Below are 20,847 nucleotides of genomic sequence, written 5' to 3' on the forward strand. Positions count from 1 at the left end.
CAAAACTTGCCCATCTATTGGCTTATCTCCAACACATTGTAAATGATAGGCTAAGGGGCGGTACATATCTTTGTGGCTAACCAATCACAGTATGCCATCGAAAAATAAAGCACTTTTTTTAAACATTAAAGCATGTAAACATGTCACAGTAGAGGCACAATATACAAATATGAACCTGCAAATGAGCACAATAGGGCCCCTTTAATGGGTCAGGACTTTCATCAGCTAAAGTGTCATCTAGAATTGTCTATCTTTAATACTATAGTGGAAAAAGGGCTTACTGTCTTTAAAGTCTGCAGTAGTAAATGTTAAGATAAATGCCCCTCAACCTTTTTCTTAAAAGGTCAGAGGTTAGCTCAAAACCCTAAAAGATGTGCACGATAAACATCTGTCGGAGAAATGTAAACATGGCAACCTAAACCATGGCTGAAAACTGATCTAAAGAGCATCTGAAAACAAACGAACATCAATAAATAGGACGTATTACTAATCTAAAGAGTTATGTTTTTAAATAAGCAGAGAAAGGCATATTTGTTTTTTGCAATACCTTGAAGTGTGAGATGATTCAACAGAGAGCCTGGTTTTCAGTGGCTTTGACTTTGCTTAGATTTTTTTCTAATATGAACTTTTAACTTGTATTAGAGTTGGTAACTTGAAGTATACATTGGGATTTGGATTACAGTCGTATCTTTAATTAACTTCGTATTTTTAAAAAGCTTCTTAATATGAGTTTTTAGCCTCCTTAAACTTCTCCATTATCCACTAGTTCTTACCTTTACTGGTATTTTTTCTGTAAAGATAAAAAACGCATGAAATAAAGTGATTTGCATGAATTTGGTTGGCAGACTGAGAATTACCTCCTCTGTCCTCTCTAAGACTTATAAAATGTACTGAGACAGGTTGCTCGTTCCACGTAAGGATTGCAGAGTCAAGGAATAGTTTAACTTGAAAGAGATCAAGGCTTTGGATGTAAATGTGGACAAATTCCTTCAACAAAGGCACAACTATTCAAACTACCGAGTGTGTTATTCCATCAGCTTTACGCTTTCATCTCCGGATGGTGACGACCCCCCGTTTCCACACCATCCACACCAGCAACATCCCCTCCCACCCTCCTGGTAAAGTGATATCACACGGTGTTAGGCTGTCACTGTCGCTCACACCGCTGCTTTTCCCACCCCGCCCCACCGGGACCGGCGGCAGCGGGGGCCACACCGCCCCCCGGGAGCCAGCCATGCCGAGCCGTGCCACTCTGCAGCCGGACTGCCGCCTTGACTCATCCGTCCCCAGCGCTTCACAGGAGAGGAGGAGGATGCCATGAGATTTCCCATAGGCCCTCACTGGCACCTGGTTGGGAGTGAACCGGGGGGAAAGAGGGGATAACTGACGGCGAATAATGACGCGATGGTTCCGGTTGTAGAGCGAGCGCAGGGGGGCTCCGATCGTCTTTAATGACCGGTGCTGGAGAGGATACCACCGGACTTCATTGTGTGCGGAACCAACCGCACTTGTAGAAAAAAAGGTTCCCTAACAGGTTCCTAAGATTTCCTTCAACCAGAAAGGTAAGGCTTTTTACAATCTGAGCGACACTTCACGGCTCTGCGTATCAATTGGTCCGCTTTAATTGAGTGTGAATGATGCTAATCAGTGATGCAACAGATGCTGGATTGACCTCAAGCCACCAATACAGTTTAAACATTAACTATGTTTATATGACAAAGTATCCACTCTAATTGTAATCGGTCGATCATAGTTTCACATTGCTTGCACCGATCCTGAATTGGTTACACAATCTGGACAGGTGAGTAAATCGACTTGAGATGGTTTTATCTTCTACAGTACTTTATTCCTATTCATGAGAATCAAATTCACAGTAAGGTTTTCATGATGCTTAAAGAGAAAAATAGAATAAGTAAAATGTTTTAAAAATAACATTTTAGAGTTTGTGAGGATTCATATAATATCTGTACTATCTTGCATTATTTGTATGGCTGATTTTAGAATTGGATTTGCTGTATTGTGTTAAATGCAACTAGGATAACCTTTTTTTAATGGTCACTGACTGAAAAGTAAGGAGTAATGAGTTCAGCTTTACTGAATGACTGAATGAATGAGTTTATGATTACAAAATAAAGGCTAATTGACTGCAGCTGCAGCTGACCACATCCCCTCTGGGTTCAGAGGCGTCTCCAGGCATCATGGTTACAACTGATGTCATGTCTTTTTTTTTCGTTTTCCCAGGGGGCTTTGCAGCACATTCGAGGATGTTATCCCCCAGATGGTGACTTCTACAGGTAAGTGTTGCGCTTGCTTATTTGTATTATCTCTCTCTATTCTCCCACACTGTTTGCCAGACAGGTTGCTCATCGTGTCTCTGATCTGTGCACCTCAGGGATATTGCTCTGGGCAAACTGTGTAGCTGAAAGTATTCACTTTAGTCTCAGCTCTTATATTCTCCACTGGGATCTCTGCAGCTCATTTACATTTCAGTGGTTTCTCCCTTCTTTTTGGCATTATCTGCACCGAATTTAACCCCTGCTCGCTCCACAAATCGAGTTTCTCTCGTATCCGACCATAAATCATCCAGAATAAAGCAGGTGATTATGACACTCCAAACACAAGAGGAGGCGGTGCATGTGTGTGCGTTGTCAGTCATAAAGAAGAAACGGATGACTGAATCCCGTTTATACTATTTGAAAATGAAATCATCCACTTCTCCTCCCCCCTTTTTCCTCTCACTCCTTGCTGTCTTTGTTCCCTCCTGCTCCGGTAGCGGGTGTTTCTGTCCTAGATGTGGATGTGTTCCTCTCCTCACACGCTGAGATGAGTGCTTTCAGAGGCAGACGAGGCAGAAAAGTCTCATTTTTACTACCTGGCTAAATTGCCCTGTGATGGAAAAATATTGTTAAAGGAATGATACTTGAATAATTGAAGAGCCAAGGCTTTAAAATTGCAGGGACACACTGTGATTTCCAGCTCAAAGTTAGGGCCACTCCAACGAAATATTCATATCATTATTTAAGAATGGAGACACATCCAGGAGCCGCTCAGGCACTGCCACCCTCTCCCCCATCTCCCCCTCTCCCACTGTTATCTCCCTGTTTCCCATCCATCTCCTGTTGTAAAATCAGCTCCCAGCTTCTCTATTTCTTCCCTATGAAAACGGATTAAAACTCATCCGCATAATGACTCTGTCTCTACCTAATGTCTTTTTGCAGCTTATAATGAGTTCCAGCTTCCTAGATGATTTTCTAAATACATCTTACTGCACACTCACAAAGTTATTTGTATTCTATTTATCTGCAGTTACACTTAAAACATTTATTTGTTAGCGCTATTAACACGCCAGAGGGATTTCCCGGAGACCTTCTAATATAACAAATTACAATATAATGGGAATACAATTGCCGAATGGATAAGATAATTAGCGGATTGACAGAATAGTTGCCAGTTCATCTTTAAAGGCCTTTATCAAGAAAATGCCAAATATTTGTTTTTTTATTTCTCTGTTTTATAGCGTTGTCAATGGAAACGGTAGCGAAGACAAACAAAACACTTTAAAACGCCACTTATGATGGCCATGTTTCATTATTTTAGGACAACGCTGGAGTCAAAGAAAACATTGAGAGCATTGAAAGACCTATATAAATAAAATGCATTATTATTATTATTAGCTCAGAATAAAGATTGGAAACAAAAAGTTTAGTCAATCTGGTGTTTTGGGGTGTGATCTTTTGTCCATGCAGGGAGCCTCAGAGCGATGAAAAGTCTGAGATGTCCATATACCTAAACTAAGAAAGGTGAATAATGATGATGGTAGCAGCAATATTGAGTTAACTTTGACACAGACGTTTTCAGTCTGTATGCAAAGCTAAGCTAACCAAGTGCTAGATTCAGCTTTATATCAAACGGAAATATATGAATGGTATCAATCTTATCATCTAACCCTCAACAATAAAGCAATTAAGCATATTTCCCCAAAAAGTTGAATTATTCCTTATTTTTCATACCTTTTTGATTAAGTTTTATTTTCAAAGCCTCCTCCTTTTTCCTAGCATGGGAGAAAAAAGCTCTGAATTTAAAAAAAACGAAATCATCACCCCACATCATCCCACGTGAACCTTTTAACTGAAGTTTTGTTTTACCTTTGATTAGGGATATTTTGTATGTGTAATTGTGAATGTTGGATGTGTGGGTGTGTTCGAGCCCGTTGTTCACCCACACACGCCTTTGTCTGTTTCTGTGCGCTCGCATTTAGCTGACTGCTAGAATTGTTTCATTTCCCACAGAGAAAACTAATTAAAATATGACACCTCTCTCAGCTGCCTCTCATCTCCTGCTTTCACCGTGTCAAGAGATGACAGAAATGCTAAGTATAGTTCTGCGAGTGGAGTGTGAATCCTCTCCACCTCTCTCAACAGTTCCAACATGATAAAGGTTGGAACTGAATGATGTTGTGGTAGCTCGAACAATGGAATCATGACACCACTTTGTAGTAAGTTTTGTGTATGAAAGAGAGAGCACCAAGAAAAAGCACAACTGTTTATATTTGAGTTGTGTCCGGGTGGATATGATCGCAATATTAATCACATCGAGATTTTAAAAAGATCCCTCATACTTATGTTCAGTTCAGTTTCTAGAGTAGTGTCTTCATTTTAAGAATAAAATGGAAATATATTCTCATTTCAAAATCTCCTCCCAAAAATGTCCTTAATATTCTTCAAGATAGAAACACAGAAGTCTCCTGTACGTCATTGTGTTCATGCCACAAGATATTATTATTCTCAGACCCATTTCTCAGTTTGTCAAAATGGCAAATAGCTCTAAACACAACAACAAGGGCTGCAACTAGTGATTACTTATGTCAATGATGTTTCTCCTTTTCTTACGTTTCTAAAAGCCCGAGATGACATTCATGTTGCTTCTTTTATGTTCAAAGGTACAAACCTCAAAGGTATTCAATTTGCTTTCATTCGAGTAGGAAACGCATCAAAGATTTACTTTTGAGAAGCTGGAACCAGAGGATGTTTGCCAATGTTGCCATGAAAAACATTCTAAAATGAATCGGTAGCTTTCTAAATAGTTTCCAATTCACTTGTAGTTTGACTAAATGATTCATTAATTTCATTCAGTGTGTGGGCTACTGTAACAAAAACGCTTCAGCTACCATTGCTATGGAGAGGAATGATGTAACCAAAACTACTGATTGGCTGATTTTCACCATTCAAGAGTTGGAATCAGTAGCTCAGTAATAGCTCAATCAGTAATCACCGACCCCTCCACTTTCAAAACAGTACACTGACCAAAACACACCTCTTCAGACTGGCTTTTAATCTGTGAATTATGCTGTGTTGCTGTTTTAATGTTTTTTTAAAATTATTTTTATTTTATCATGTTTTATCAAACCACTTGTCTTTGAGCACCTGGAAAAGCGCTTTGAAATTAAATGATTTATTATTATTATTATTATTATTATTTAGCTATCTAAATAGTTGCTTTTGACTAAATGATTCATTCATTTCATCTACTGTGACACAAATGCTTCAGCTACCATTGCTATAAAGAGGAATGATGTAACCAAAACTACTAAGTCCATGCAGCAGAAATCTAAGCTTGGTTATTGGACGATGTTCACCATTCAAGAGTTGTAGTTTAATAATCCTCTTAAGCTTTTATGAAAGAACAAAATGTTTTCCAATGCACATGTTCATCTTCTGTAATGGCACCAATTACCTCCACCCACAGAGCCACTCTCTCTTTCAACAAACCAGTGAGCATTGCTTTAGTGCTTGAATGAAAATTCCTGCAAAGCTCATGGATGCACATTTCCTTCAGCCTTTTCTCTTGTACATGTCCTTTACTCACTGTTGCTAGAGCTCACTGTCAGACGCTCTCTAACCAGAGTCTGCTGGCCACCTGGGAGGAGAACTCTTAATCACTTGGAGGAGTTGTTGTGTAGTAGAAATCAGATCCCTCCTCTGAGACTGCCTTCAACCCGTCGCTTTTCCAAGTCGGCATCTGACAGCGATTTACGGCAGATGCTCTAACTCCTCTCAGGCCACAGTGTGGTTTTGTGGTTGAAGAGTTGTGCATGCGTTTGTTTTCGGACAGCTCTGAACCCACTGGGTCAGATATGAGCTGGGTTGGTTAAGATACTCTGACAGCGTTAGAGTTTCGTCTCCAGACCTCTGTCGCTTGGCGTTTCGGTCTTTCCAGTCTGTTGGTAACTCTCTATAACCCGTAGCTTTACCCCAACGTTCCCTTTGCAGCTTCACTTGGTTCCATGTTATTCAAAATCACCTTTATTTCTGGTCCTAGAGAAGAGATTGAGATTGCTTTGTCTGTGTTGATAAGGATCAGCGTTGTTCTGCATACATTTGCCAAAGTGGCTTCATGTTTGCATGTCATGAAAGGGAATTGAAATGATGATCAGTGCAGTGAAAGAAGAGGATATGGCAAAAAGAGTGAAAGGGATATTGGCAGAGTAAAGGAGAGACGAGGCAATAAGAGGACTGAAGAGAAGATAGTGAGCTAGAGATGAAATGGGGGGCAAGAGTGACTTCACATCGCTTTTAACGACGTTATCGTGGCCCGTGGTGGTGTATATAATTTAGTACGGTGACGTAATGGAAGATACTGCACCGAGAGAGAGTGGCTCGTTTCAACACACACACTTCTCTCTGTGATAACTCTGTCTGAGATTCATGTGCATTCACTGGAAAACATTACACCGACCTTACCACAAGGTAAGTGGTACGCCCCACTTACGTTGTGTTTTAGTTTTATTGAGAAACGAAAGAGACACACAACAAAGATACCTCTGGTTGGTTTTGACTGTAGCCAAGCTGGGGAACAAAACCAGAACAAACCATTCATCCCGGAAGCAGCATTTGTTTCAACCTTCAGGCTGAGAGTTTGCAATTACGTCAAAACAAAAAATGTGCCACTATATTTAAACAATTTCATTAGACAGTAAGACTCAAATGAACTGCAGATTACAGCCTAAGGAACCTCGCAGCTTTTGGGAAATTACATTGATACACTAGTAATGAGATTTTTTTTTGTATCATTTTAATTGAGGTGATTAAAATGTTGTTCTTGAGAAATAACTGGATGTTTTAGTTAATCAACTTGAACAGTAGATAAACACAGGCGTCGAGAGTTGTAATTACTATAATGGCAGTGCTTAAAATGAATAATTCTGCCTGAGCTCAACCATATAAATGTGTCTAAATTAAGGTCAGAATCATGTATTTTATACTGATATATGTAGTATTTCTCTCCTGGTGCATTCATATTCTTGTGGAGGGTTTATTCAAGGCACACGTATTTTCTGTCACACTGCTAATGTATTGCTTTCTGTGAGATAGACCTGTTGATAGGGTCGATTTGAGGCTACATTTGCTGAGTGCAATAGAGATAATTATGTTTGCAGACGGTTGACTTTGTTTCATTTACACCGTTTCTGCTCCTGTGTGACTCTGCCAATAAGAGCTATTTACCTGTGATGCACAGCAAACACTGGCAGAATGAAAGGATCCTAAACATTGTTTCTGCAGGCATCTTTTCTTGTATTTACTCTGGCTTAGTATCCAAGCTAAGTCTGTCAGACATCTTATCAAATCAAATCAAGTTTTATTTATATAGCACATTTATAAACGATTTTTGGTCGAGCCAAAGTGCTGTACATATAATAAAAATAGCCTACAGTAGAGACACTTTACAGCAAATACAACAGCACAGATTGTTCAGAATATCAGTATGAGAAAAACGACACCCTCTATCCTTAGACCCTCACATCGTACAAGGAAAAACTTCCAGAGAAAACCCACAGTTTAAGGGGAAAATGGGAGAAACCTCAGGGAGAGCAACAGAGGAGGGATCCCTCTCCCAGGACGGACAGGCGTGCAATAGATGCTGTGTGTAAATCGAAGAGATAATACATTTTACAGCATATAGACCGAATGTTAGGAAATGCATGTGTCTGTAATAAGAAGATGAATCCACGAGGATGTCAGCTACAATCCTGTGGAAGCCATCAGGGAAGCAGCATGACGAGACCCAAGGCAGGACCGCAGAGACAGGTTCAGCCACGACCCGAAGTCCACGACTTAATCCAGAACTCAGGATGGAGGATCCAGGACACAGGACTACAGCAAGAGGATCAGCCTCGACTCCGGATCCCGGCGTAGATATAGATAGAAAACAAGAAAAAAGATTTGGCTGGGTTAATCGGAACAAGAGAATACACAGACACAGACAGAGAGGGAAAAGGTCACTGGATAAAAGTTATTCTTGATAACCCTCTAGAAAGATCTCATGAACTTCCCCACTCAATCTATCAAGACCCGAGCAGTTCTATTAGATATAGGTTAAGAAACAGAGATAGGGAGCACATTATGTTCTCACTACTCATCACAAGTTGCATGTACGTTTTGAGTAAACCCATCTTTACTGTTTTGTTTAATTGCCCTATCCGTATCGAATCCAAGAGATCAAGTGATGATAATTATCCATTTAACTTTGAAAGCTGCTTTTGAAACTGTCACAGTCAACCGGCAGCAGATGCACGTACTAACCAGATTCAGTATGCTGAATATGCGCTGCACATATGCACACATTATACCGGCCATATGGCGAGTGTGCACAGTAGCTGCTGCTGCTGCATTCAGCATGTTAATCCATCCACGTCCTGACAGTCTGTTTGCCATCCAAAATGGAATTTAGTCACACTTTGCAGCTGCTTTTAAGATTCTTGTAGTGAATTTACGATGTATAATTGATGCCTATATGGATCGATTTAGTTGTATTACCAGATTCCATACCGTATGAAACTGTGGATGTAACATTTTATGAGGTTATTAGTATGGTTCCAGCTTCTTAAGCGTGAGAATCCTGCTCAGCTCTTTCATATATCCTAGCAAATGGAATGCTTCTGGGATTTAAGACCATTGATCAAAAGCAGTTTGAAGTATGTCTCTTCATTAAAGCTGACAGTCAATGGATTGAATCACTGGTTATTCTTCACTTTTTATATGAGTGTTTTAGCTGAAATGAAAATCAGATCAATAAATCAATCAATCAATCAAATACAAGGGATAGTACCGTTTCTGTAAAGGAATGATTTGTGTGTATGAAAATAATCAGCAGCCCTTTAAACCAAAGATATTGAAGTGACTGTTATTTTGTATATATTAATTGTTGTGCTTGTATGTATGTCTTAATGTGTGCATATGGATACATGTGTCTGCTTATTGTGTATCTATAGGATATACATATTTGTATACATATTTGTATTTTTGTATTCAGGATTGTGGGAAACAGTATTTTGATCTCTCTGCCTGTACACACAAACTGAAAGGTTGACAATGAAGTTGACTTTACTTCTTTACTTCTCTCTTGACAGAAGCTTCTTCTTTTCCTGCAGGAGTTCCAGTGAGAGGATGTTATGAGAGGAACACCGCTCAGGCTGACATGGTTTCCTATCTTCTCACACTCCTCCGTCTCTGCACCTCCCGCTGTCTTCTAATGTAAGTGTGCGTCTTATATCATCGAGATCAGCTGTTACTGATACTACTATGTGTCAAATGGCTCTTACACTAAGCTCATGTAATACAAACAACATATGTTAGCCATAAGGATAAGAATAAGGGTGTGGTTTAAAGAAACCACCGGCCAGCTAACCAATCAGAGCAGACTTGGCTCTGGTTTCAGACAGAGGTATGAGAAAAATAAAGCATGTAGAAATATCATAGCAGAGTCACAACATACAAATATGAGCCTAACATGTTCTCTTTAATATACATTTTTGTATCTTGAGCTGATTTGCTTGCAGGATGCTACGTTTATTGTTCTAGGATTTCTCAAACGCTGAGCCAAGCCGTCTATCAGCAATCTTGCATAATCATGATTGGATGATATGATAATAGAAATGGTTGCGCCACCCCATCATATCACTCTGTCATCATGAAAACACCACATCATGGATGGGTGGGGGAGAGTTTCACAGACTGTGTCAGAGATCACTGAAGCTGTTTTGTAGGTTCACGGTTGTTTTCCACTTTCATTTATCATCCATCCCGAGGCCTTGAGCCGGCTGATAACTGCTGCATGATAACCATCTACTGTACTTCCAACATGTTTCATCAGAGGAGGTTACATCAGACTTATTCCGCCTACATGGGTATATCTTTGTGGGCATTATAGAAACCTGTTGTTTGTAGATTATTCTGCAGTAAAATTGAGTTGAATCTCTACCTGCACCATCAAAATCCTGAAGTCTAATAAGCTGATTCACATTTATTTCCCCCCTAACATCTCCCACCTTGTACTGCTTTCCTCTGAAGGGTTTGATGGAGAGCTGGTCGAATGTCAGCGGGAACTATCGTTATATCCGGAGGAATTCTCGCCGGAGTGATACTGCTGTGCATCGTAGCAGTGCTCTGTTACTGTAGACTCCAGGTATCCCTGCGTGTGTGTGTGCTTTAGTCATTTAAAAGCAGGACTGTTCAGTATAAATCTTTATCCACAGATGACCTTTAAATAATGTGGTCAGCATTTTGTCATGAGAAATGTGTTGAGGAACACAGCAGGGATTCCAGCCTTAATCCTCCTCTCTCCTCTGCAGTATTACTGCTGTAAGAAGAATGGTTCTGAGGTGGACGTGGGCTCTGTGGTGGGAGCGGACCCTCTCTCTCATTTCCCCTGCAATGCCTGCAACGCCCTCGCCATGGACGGGGCCGCCATCACCCCGGTGTCTCTGGATCAGCTGGAGACGGGAACTCACCACAACCACTGCCCCACCTGTTCCCCCTACACCCTGCGCTCTGGACTCTCTAACAGCCTGCGTAACGGCGGGGAGCGTCTGGGCTTCCACACGTACTACGAGAACCCGTCTGTTTCTCTGCCGCTGACCGCCCACCCACAGGGCTCCTCGCCTGTGAGCTATTACAGTCCCACGGACGAGTTTCCTCCCCCCCCACCACCTCCACGCTCCTACAGCACCGATGTCTGACCTCTGCTGCTTTATAAACGTACACTTACATAGAAACCCTTTCTCGGATGGATTGTGGAGGGTTTTGATGCAGCACAATGACAAACATTACTTCACATGCTCACTTCTGCCACAGATTTCCTCCATGGGGGTGACCCATAAACTGAGTCCACTGACAGAGAGGTAAAACGCCCATGGGGAGTTTCAGTAAGCAGTATAAACCAGAGATAGGTCAGCAGGGAAGTGGTACATTACTTTAGTAAAACCTCATTTTGTTTCACACAAGGCCAAATTACACGCATTAATAAAATGTCAATGTAAGTGTAAAGGTACATGGATTGATGCGTCATTTAAGACGCTTTTGAAGCTGGTCAGGGACATGTGTGACCATGCATAGAGTTTAGTGGGAACACACAATGGGCCCCACAGGCAAGTCAATGTTCATATGTAGGTGCTATGGATGCAATTCCCCTAAGCCATGTTACTGACTTATGATTACAATTTTAACATTTCAAAATTGCACACTCTCCACACAAAAAAACATGTAAATTAATTTGCACTTTTGCACCATATGATTGGGATGAACAAATCAATGATGTCCAAAGTAAATGTTTCTGGATCTAATTTAGTAGTTATCAAAGAAAACGGAGGGAATAACCTTGAAAGTGAAAATGCAAGTAAATATAAATTGTCTATTTATTATTAGTAACTTCATTCTTAATACAGAGTATGATACATTTGTTGATGCCTGTTCACACTTTTATTCATGTTCAGCTGTTTTACTACTAAAAAAACTTCTCATTTATGCTCGTTATAAATTATGATCAATTAATTTGTGTAAAAAGTGAAGTTGAACACGGTGACTAACAACAACCAAACAATTTAACAAAAAATCAACACCAAATAATATGGATCTTTTGGGATACTTAGACAGGAAATCCTTATTAAGGAAGTGGAATTTACTGCTCCTGCTCTAATTGCTATTATTAACAAATGATTCAGAAGCATGCTGCTTAAGGCCTGATTTTATTTTGATAAACTTTTAAACATTTCAAAAGATAGTTTAGCCCATGTCTGTTAAAAAGCTTACAAATACCTTCATCAGGTAGGAACATAGAAAAGGTGACCCTGTTCCCCTGACATCAAACTGTCTCAATCATTGATTGATTATCAGTTAACAGAATGACAAACTTCTCACACACTGATAGCATTATAAGTCAATAGCCAAGGTGGCTTGAATTAGCCACAGACTGTCATTTGTATTTGTTATTGTTTAGAGCCAGCCATAGTTTTTAATATAAATGGAGATTTATAGGAGTTAGCTGCAGTCTGCTGGGTCTTCACAGTCTAACTACATGTGATAACATTACACAGAGAAGGACCCCTGCCTTGTTAGTTTCTGTTATTCTCCCCTGCATTGTTCCCCTCTCCCCGTGCCGGTGTTAACCGAGAGGGTCAATGCTAATATGAGAACCCCCTCCCTACTGTACATGAGGGCTAAGAGTTTTTCTATTGGGTGTTGTTGTTTGCCAACCACAGAAACTACTCATGGAGCCTAAGTGTTGTTTATCTCCAGAGGAAACACATGGAAAGTGAAGGAGAAACTAGAAAAGTATGAATTCAGTTAGCTTGTGTTTTCACTCCTGGTTAATGAAACCAGACTGCTAAAAGGGTTCTGCAGTGTCTTCCATTAAAGTCGATGTATTTAACCTTTTTCATGTTTACATTGAGACAAACAAAAGGATCAGATGTTAGAGGTGTTGTAGGCAGAGAGGATCGTGTACTATGCTTTGTTGATCTTGAAGCTTAAGTTTTGTATCTTATAAGCCATTATATCTGCTATACCGTACAGTAACAATATGCAGTGTTATTCCACAGTATATGCCTGAATCTATATATTTTTAAGGAGTGTTGTAGTGTTTGTGAGCAACGTCAGGGCTCGAGTGTGTTTTAGTGAGTTCGTACCAAATGTGAGTTTTCCATGCTTTTTAGTTATTCTGCCATCTTGATTTTTCTCTATTAATGTCTCAGTACAAGACAGAAATTACACGAGAAGAGAATGGACTTCAAATTAATTAAAATGTGGTGAATTGTTTAAAAAAATACAATGGTATTTAACAGATTATTAGTTAGAAATGTATAAAATATATTTAATCTGTATTTTCTAACACCACATTGTTTCACTGAGCTGCGAGCTTTGTTACCACATCTCCTTACTTTCCTCACCTCACTTTACCTTGTTATTCAGAGGTTTGTGCGAAATTATATAGATATAAAGTATATGTAAAAATACTTTTCTGTTAATTTAGACGTCCACCCAGCATTGGTGTTCACTGCCACTTAACAAATATACTCACTCAACAAATGTGGTCCCCATATCTTGATAAAGGGGGTTTAGTTGTGTGACTACCACTGAGACCACCGTTGCTGTATCAGAACTAAAGTGTTATTTAGATTTTCCCTTTTCTTTGTCTGACTGTTGAAAATTGTATTTTTCAGATTTTTCTCTATGAAACTAGAACAAGTTTTGGTATTCCCTGATACAAAATCCACCACGTTTCACAAGATGTTCCTTTTTTTTAATGGGGAATAAATGTTTATATCTGCCTGGACTTTTTTTCTGTTTGGTCTTTGCCCACAGTGACTCAGACAATAGATGCACGGGATGTTGAAATCCCAGTTTCTGGTTAGAAATAAGAAAGAAAAAACACCTCAGATGTAGCAGGAAGTGTTGAAAAACCACAAGGGAACAACACTTGAGTAAAATTCTAAGACGGAAGTGAAAAGTAGCTACACGCTCGAAGAAAGGGAAGTGTATAACTTGGAAAGAAGTGAAACTGATCTGTCATCAGGGGGAATTAGTGGGAGATTTCAGGGAGAAATAAGAAGAACCTGTGAAAGTAAAACTAAGATATGGAGGGGATCCTCTTAGTTATTCTGCATTCATGTGCTGGTATTTCATCACTTTACCTGCTGGACCCGTTTGTTCTGCTGCTCAGCTCATGATAATAATAGACCGTCAGCTTTGTGTCGTGCCAACACCTCAGGGTGAAATGTCACAAATACCACATGATTAACTCCGTCATTAAACTCCAGAAGTGTTTACCCGGCAGTTTCATACAGCCTCTGAGCCAGCTAGTATGAAGAGTGTGGACTATGACAAAATATTTGTATTGTGGGAGCTCATCATTGCCAAATAAATCATTTGAGAGGTCAGGATCATGTGTGTGTGTGTGTGTGAGAAAGAGGGAGAGGTATAATAAGAAAGGTGAGCACTGTGGGTGTGTCCTTCATTCACACACACACACACACACACACACACACACACACACACACACACACACACACACACACACACACACACACAGGTCTTATATAAACCCTGTTTAACCTGTTACTGCCCATACACCTGTAACACACACTTCTTCACCTGCTGTAGGTGGCTCTGACTGCTCAGTATTAGGTGCTTGTCTGTAGCTACACTTTACCTGTGGGAGTATCTCTGTCACCATTCTTCACCTTTGGACTGTTAACAGAGTTTATTTGTGTCTGGAAGACTTGGACTTTATCCTGATTATTTCCTGGTCATGCTCACATGCTGGATGGCCTGCATCACAGCGAGCAAAAACAACACAACTCCATGTTCCTGAACTCACTCTACATCTCTGATTCACACATGAGATAAAGCTGGATTTTCAATTTGTTTTTAAATTGTGATTGAAAGCCCTTTACCTGTGAAGGCTGTGATTGTCACTGAGTGTTAGCGGCGCCTGCACATTGAGGCAACATGATGGAAGAGGTGTCCATGACGATGGCATACGATGCAGACACTATGGAGCAGCTGAGTGAAGAGGAGATCCTGGCCTGCCTGGTGGAAGAAACTGGACCAACATTCACAGTAAGACTTACTTACAGTCACTTTTGAGATCACCACATCTAACCGTTAAGCAATTGGCAAATGTATTGGCAAATGACACTCTTTGGCATTAAGGCAATTCACCAAAAAAAAATGCAGACTTATTTGCTTTTTGGAACTATGAAGAACTTTCAAAGTCAAAATGAGAGTAAGACTAATTTTTAAATGATGCACCCTGCTGCTCCACCATTTATAACATTTCTTACAGATCCAATACACTGTAACACAAAACCCATTTCACTGCATGACAGATGTGTTATTGTAGATAGAAGGAAATGAAGCCTGACTGTTCATTTTTGATATTTGAGATATGGAAATTGTCAATTGTCAGGCTCATAATAAATCTCCCCCTCCTAATACTCCTTTATGTTCCTAAATGATCCCTCCCCCATGTGCTCTATCTTAACTCGCACTTATCCCTATCTTGATCTATTTTTGTTTTGGGGGCCTGTTCCACGATTTGTCACGCTCAGCATCCGACAGCAGATCTGTTTGAAGGAGATAGCTTTCTCCAGCTCACTCAAATATGACTTTGCTGTGTTTCATCAGCCTTCATTCTCTCTCCCCTCAGGTTCCCTCAAAGAAAGCCAAACCGAAAGAGAGCCGGCTTCAACTGATGGATGATGAAGAGCCTTTCGACAAATACCTGGTCAGAAATCCTTCACTCTCACCACAAACAGATACATTAAAGTCATTCCAGTGATAAAAATGTTGACATTCTGTTTATCCCCGATGGATTTTCCTGTGTTTTTGCAGAAGGAGAACTATGTGTTGCAGCAAACGAGCCTCCGTCTGGAGCAGGAGAATGACAGCCTCGCTCACAGACTGATCACCAGCAAGATCGCCTTGAAGAACGCTCTGGACCAGGTACGATAAGACATTTCCCTTCACCAAAAGGGTAAAAGGGTTTACTTTAAAAATGCATTATAACCTCCTGAAAGTCAGCTCAGCCTCTCAGGAGACAGCCAGAATGTTACCTTAATAATAAATTCCTGCATTAGGAGCAATTCAGTCTGCAGTCGTATTTATGCTCAAAATGTTAACCCGTCTCCAAATAACAGGCCAGCAGTACCAAGCATGCCGGCATTTTATCCAGAGATATGATTTCAAGATTGTTTACTTATTGCTTATTCTTCATGAAATGGTTCTTTAAAACCCTGAAATGGTCTAATATGAACATTTAACAATTGCAATGTTAGTTTCATTTGCTTAAGTCTTCTCAATACAGTATGTCACAAAAGCCTGGAGAGAAAAAGTACAAGATGGACGATTTATTTAATTATCGTATATTTATTATCGTAAAGGAGGGTTCGTAAGTTGTCTTGTGAAAATGTTCTGAACATGAATATCTGTTCCATGGATTTGACTTTGGATTTTAACTGCTGTCCTTTTAATGTCCTTTTAATCCTTTCATTTTATTTTGTCATCAGTGATCTCCAGACTTTGTGGAATATGCACAGGATTTAATGACGGCTACATTTTTAAATCGAATCAAGTTTTATTTATATAACACATTTTTAAAAACGATTTTTGGTCGAGCCAAAGTGCTGTACATGCAATAAAAACACGTTACTACGATAGCAAACAGAAGACAACAAATTACAACAGCAAAAATAAAAATCACACACAGGGAAATGTCAGGAGTCGTGCTCCGCTCTGACTAGAAGGCCAGAGAGAAGAAGTGAGTCTTAAGTGTAGATTTAAAAACCCCTGGGGTCTGGGCCGACCTCACATGGAGGGGCAGAGTGTTCCAGAGCCTGGGGCCAGCTGCTGCGAAGGCTCGGTGCCCTCTGGTTTTGAGCCTGGTCTTGGGCACTACCAGCAGCAGCTGGTCAGCCAACCTTAATGCTCTGGCTGGGTGGAGGAGTTCTGCTATATAGACCCGGAGCCAGCCCATTTAGTGCTTCAAAAACAAATAAAAGGAGTTTAAAATCAATTCGGAACCGAATTGGAAGCCAGTGCAGCGAGGCCAGAATTGGGGTGATGTGGTCACACTTTTTGTGACCTGTCAGAAGACGTGCAGCTGCGTTCTGCACTAGCTGCAGGCGTCTAATTGACGCCTGGTCCATACCCACATACAGAGCGTTGCAGTAATCCAGTCTCGAGGTAACAAAGGCCTTAATAGCCCTTTCTAGGTCTTTAAAAGATAAACACGACTTGGTCTTGGCCAATAGTCGTATTTAAAAAAAGCAGGTCTTGACTACGGTGCTGACCTGCTTATCAAATTTAAAAGTGCTAGTGAAGGTCACTCCAAGGTTCATGACAGAGGGGAGGATGTTTTCATTGAGAGAGCCCAGAATATCAACCGGAGAGGCTGGAGGTTGGGGTCCAAAAAAGATGACCTCGGTCTTGCTCTCGTTGAGGTTGAGAACATTTTGGCTCAGCCAGGATTTGATCTCTGTTAAGCAGTCCATCAACAGCTGTAATGAGTTGACATTTGAATTGAGAGTCAGATAGATCTGTACATCATCGGCGTAACAATGGAAGGGGATGTTGTGTTTTGTGAGAATTGAACCTAGGGGCAGTATGTACAGTAGAAAAAGGATGGGGCCCAGAATCGAGCCTTGGGGAACCCCACAGGTAAGAGGGGCTTTAGCAGAGGAGAAGGTACCTAGCTGCACTGAGAAGCTACGGTGTGTCAGGTAGGACCTGAACCATGCAAGGGCAGTCTTTTCAATAGAGAAATGTATTGTTTTTGTTGAAAACCTTAAGGCCTGATAATCTAATTGTACTGTAGTTTTTAAATTGCATTTCTATTTTCGTTCCGTAATTGCATAGGATAAGCATTATGGATGAAGCCTGCATCTCTTTTGACACTCTATATCGAAAATGATTTCATACAACACAATGATGTTATTTCCGACAGAGAGTCTTTGCTGCTGACCAGAATAATGTTAATTTGCAGGCGGAGGACCGAGTGGACGAACTCACCAAAGACCTTCTTCAGACCAGACGCCATCTGCAGGCGACAGAAGAGGAGAAGAGAGGGACAGAGGAGGAAGCTGAAGTGGTACGCCTCTTTATAACATCACAGAGTCCTTACAAGGTTGATGCTATGCTTGACATGCATGAGTAAAGGATTTCTTCTCTTCTTACAGGCGAAGAAAGTGTTTAGAAGAGAGCTGCAGAAGACTGAGCAGGAAGTCAGAAGGTCGTCTGGTGTCATTGCGGACTACAAACAGGTAGAGAGAATCAGAAAAATGAGGCTGTTCAAATCAAATCAAGTTTTATTTATATAGCACATTTATAAACGATTTTTGGTCGAGCCAAAGTGCTGTACATATAATAAAAATAGCCTACAGTAGAGACACTTTACAGCTAATACAACAGCACAGATTGTTCAGAATATCAGTATGAGAAAAAACGACACCCTCTATCCTTAGACCCTCACATCGTACAAGGAAAAACTTCTGGAGAAAACCCACAGTTTAGAGGGAACAAATGGGAGAAACCTCAGGGAGAGCAACAGAGGAGGGATCCCTCTCCCAGGACGGACAGACGTGCAATAGATGCCGTGTGTAAATCGAAGAGATAATACATTTTACAGCATAGGTAGTCCAAATGTTAGGAAATGCATGTGTCTGTAATAAGAAGATGAATCCACGAGGATGTCAGCTACAATCCTGTGGGAGCCTTCAGGGAGGCAGCAAGACGAGACCCAAGGCAGGACCGCAGAGACAGGTTCAGCCACGACCCGAAGTCCACGACTTAATCCAGAACTCAGGATAGAGGATCCAGGACCACAGCAAGAAGATCAGCCTCGACTCCGGATTCCGGCGTAGATATAGACACAAAACAAGAACAAATGTGGCTGGGTTAATCGGAACAAGAGAATACACAGACACAGACAGACGGACGGAAGAACAAGCACTCCCTTAGAATAGGTTGAGGGCAAAGGGTAGCAAGTAAGAGAGTAAGAAACATAGGTGGAGAGGCACACTCAGGGAACAAAGTTTATGAGATACCTCACAAGAGGATATATTAATAAAGAGTGCTGCCTAATGTTGTTGATCCTCTTTTCTGCTCAGATCTGCTCTCAGCTGACAAGCCGTCTGGAGAGGCAGCAGGCCGCCCACAGAGAAGAGTTAGACTCACTCAAGGTGAGAATAAAACTGCTGTCATGCTTCCTACTTTTAAACCACCTTTTCCTCTGTCATGCTTCCACTTAAACATGTTGTAAGAATTCATTTTACTACCCTCTTCTTCACTTTCTTATTTGGTTTTCATCGTATGTGTGGTAGATAAGTCTGGACACTTCACATCATGCCTATTCTTCTCCATCTTTGCAGAGTGCAGTGAAGGCTTGCTCATGCTGTCGACACCTCGTAGAATCAGAAGCAGCATCTTCCACTGAAGCAGCGATTGAAAGCCACGGGAATACTAAACCAGGCCAGGAAGAGGACGACACAAGTCCTAAAAAGGAAGAGCAGAGGAGGGTGGAAAAGGAGAAGGAGTCCCTCGGGGCCGAAGTCAAGGAGCTGGAGCAGGAGTTGGTCAAGACCAAAGTCCATATGGTGGAGTCCAAGTGCAAGATCCAGGTCAGAGCAGACCATCAAACCATCACACAGCAGCTATAAATACACACAAACACATCTGGTGAATCTAAGCAAGCCAAATCCAGGTCACATCACTACAGTCTACCATGCATTGGCATCTAAAAAACTGTGAATGAAACTTCAAGGAACATATTTAATGTCTGAACAAAACAAAAACACCAACAAAAACAAATTGCTCAATAAATAGGGATCATCATCATTAAGGTTTGCAACAGAAAATACTTTGGTATGCCTGACATCAATGGGACATCAATGTGAGGCATACCCATTTCCAAATAAATACAGAATATAGGGTTAGGCAGAGATTCCTGCAAATATATGATGGGCACTTTCATCCCATGTTGGGGCAAGGGAAGTGGTCAGCACAATTGCTCATTATTACTTGTGGCCATTTCAATACATAAAAACATCTGTTTTACATTACTAAAACTGCATGTTGTGTGTCGTTGTTCCTTCACCAAATACAAATAAATGTTTTTGGTCGGTCTAAATAATGCACAATTAAAACAGATTTTAACATTGAGTAATGGTTTATTATATAATACTAAAACATACATTGGAAATTAACTTATTTTATTAAAAGCACTAAAGACAAGACAAAGTAGTGTACCATTATCGAACACATTCAATCAATTTAGTAGCCTACAATGAAGTGTAATTTGTATTCAAAACTTAAGAGAAATAGAGAGAAATACAAGAAATTAAACAGTATTGTTGCACAAAAATGTATTTGTGATTTATTTTTTTGCGCTGCATTTCTCACATTCTCCTCTTTCATCCTCGTGCAGGAGCTGGAGCACCAGAAGGGAATCCTGGCCAACGATCTCCAGGAAGCGAAGAACAGCTGGATCAGCAAGGCCTTCACCTCCCTGCGGACCCCCAGCGCAGGGGGGCTTCAAAGCATCAGCTTACCCAGAGAAGGAGCTCCCTCAGTGGTGTGGAAGCTCCGCAGAGGCTCCCTGTCTGAGTGGAGCGCCAAGAAGCTGTCGTGGCCTCACAGAAACAAACAAGAACATCTTTAAAAGCTTGGACTGTGAATTTGCAGACTGGAAACAATTGAAGGATCAGACCTCAGAGTATTTATTCACAATGTGATGTGCAATATGTGGTCAGTGTGTAGCTGCTGTTGTGTAGTACTATAGGGCAGTGTAAAGCATGAAGGAGTATCTGAAAGCACATGCAGGTGCTGTCAAAGACATTCTCTATATGTGTTGAACACTTTCCAACTACTGAACACACTAGTGCATTTTTTCCTTTGTAAACCAAATGTGCCATGTGAGTTATTTGTACATAATTATGTTCTTCTTTGTAAAACAACATTAAAGCAGGTATGACTTAAGAAATGTGTTGTGTATGACGTAAGGAAACCTGAGTCATTATTA

At 40.7% G+C, this 20,847-nt stretch overlaps 2 protein-coding genes across 3 annotated transcripts; both read left to right on the forward strand.

Moving 5' to 3' along the window:
• Window positions 1–1,045: 1,045 nt before the first annotated feature.
• On the forward strand, window positions 1,046–14,169 carry LOC117540588 (protein FAM163A-like). Of its 2 annotated transcripts, none has more exons than XM_034207358.1 (5): window positions 1,046–1,562; window positions 2,242–2,294; window positions 9,407–9,530; window positions 10,347–10,461; window positions 10,628–14,169. In XM_034207358.1, exons 4-5 carry the CDS (start codon window positions 10,369–10,371, stop codon window positions 11,012–11,014), a joined length of 480 nt encoding a protein of 159 aa, XP_034063249.1. In that variant the 5' UTR covers window positions 1,046–1,562; window positions 2,242–2,294; window positions 9,407–9,530; window positions 10,347–10,368; the 3' UTR covers window positions 11,015–14,169. The 2 variants fall into 2 exon arrangements, with proteins under 2 accessions (XP_034063249.1, XP_034063248.1); XM_034207357.1 differs by having other exon boundaries at window positions 9,428–9,530.
• A 245-nt stretch (window positions 14,170–14,414) lies between these two features.
• LOC117540624 (rab GTPase-activating protein 1-like) lies at window positions 14,415–20,804 on the forward strand. Its single transcript, XM_034207405.1, has 8 exons — window positions 14,415–14,891; window positions 15,481–15,558; window positions 15,666–15,776; window positions 17,815–17,919; window positions 18,008–18,091; window positions 18,938–19,009; window positions 19,199–19,447; window positions 20,254–20,804. The coding sequence occupies exons 1-8, from the start codon at window positions 14,781–14,783 to the stop codon at window positions 20,485–20,487; spliced, it is 1,044 nt and encodes a 347-aa protein (XP_034063296.1). The 5' UTR covers window positions 14,415–14,780; the 3' UTR covers window positions 20,488–20,804.
• Window positions 20,805–20,847: the final 43 nt, after the last annotated feature.

The sequence above is a fragment of the Gymnodraco acuticeps genome, unplaced genomic scaffold (assembly GCF_902827175.1).
Source record: "Gymnodraco acuticeps unplaced genomic scaffold, fGymAcu1.1, whole genome shotgun sequence".
NCBI lineage: Eukaryota > Metazoa > Chordata > Actinopteri > Perciformes > Bathydraconidae > Gymnodraco > Gymnodraco acuticeps.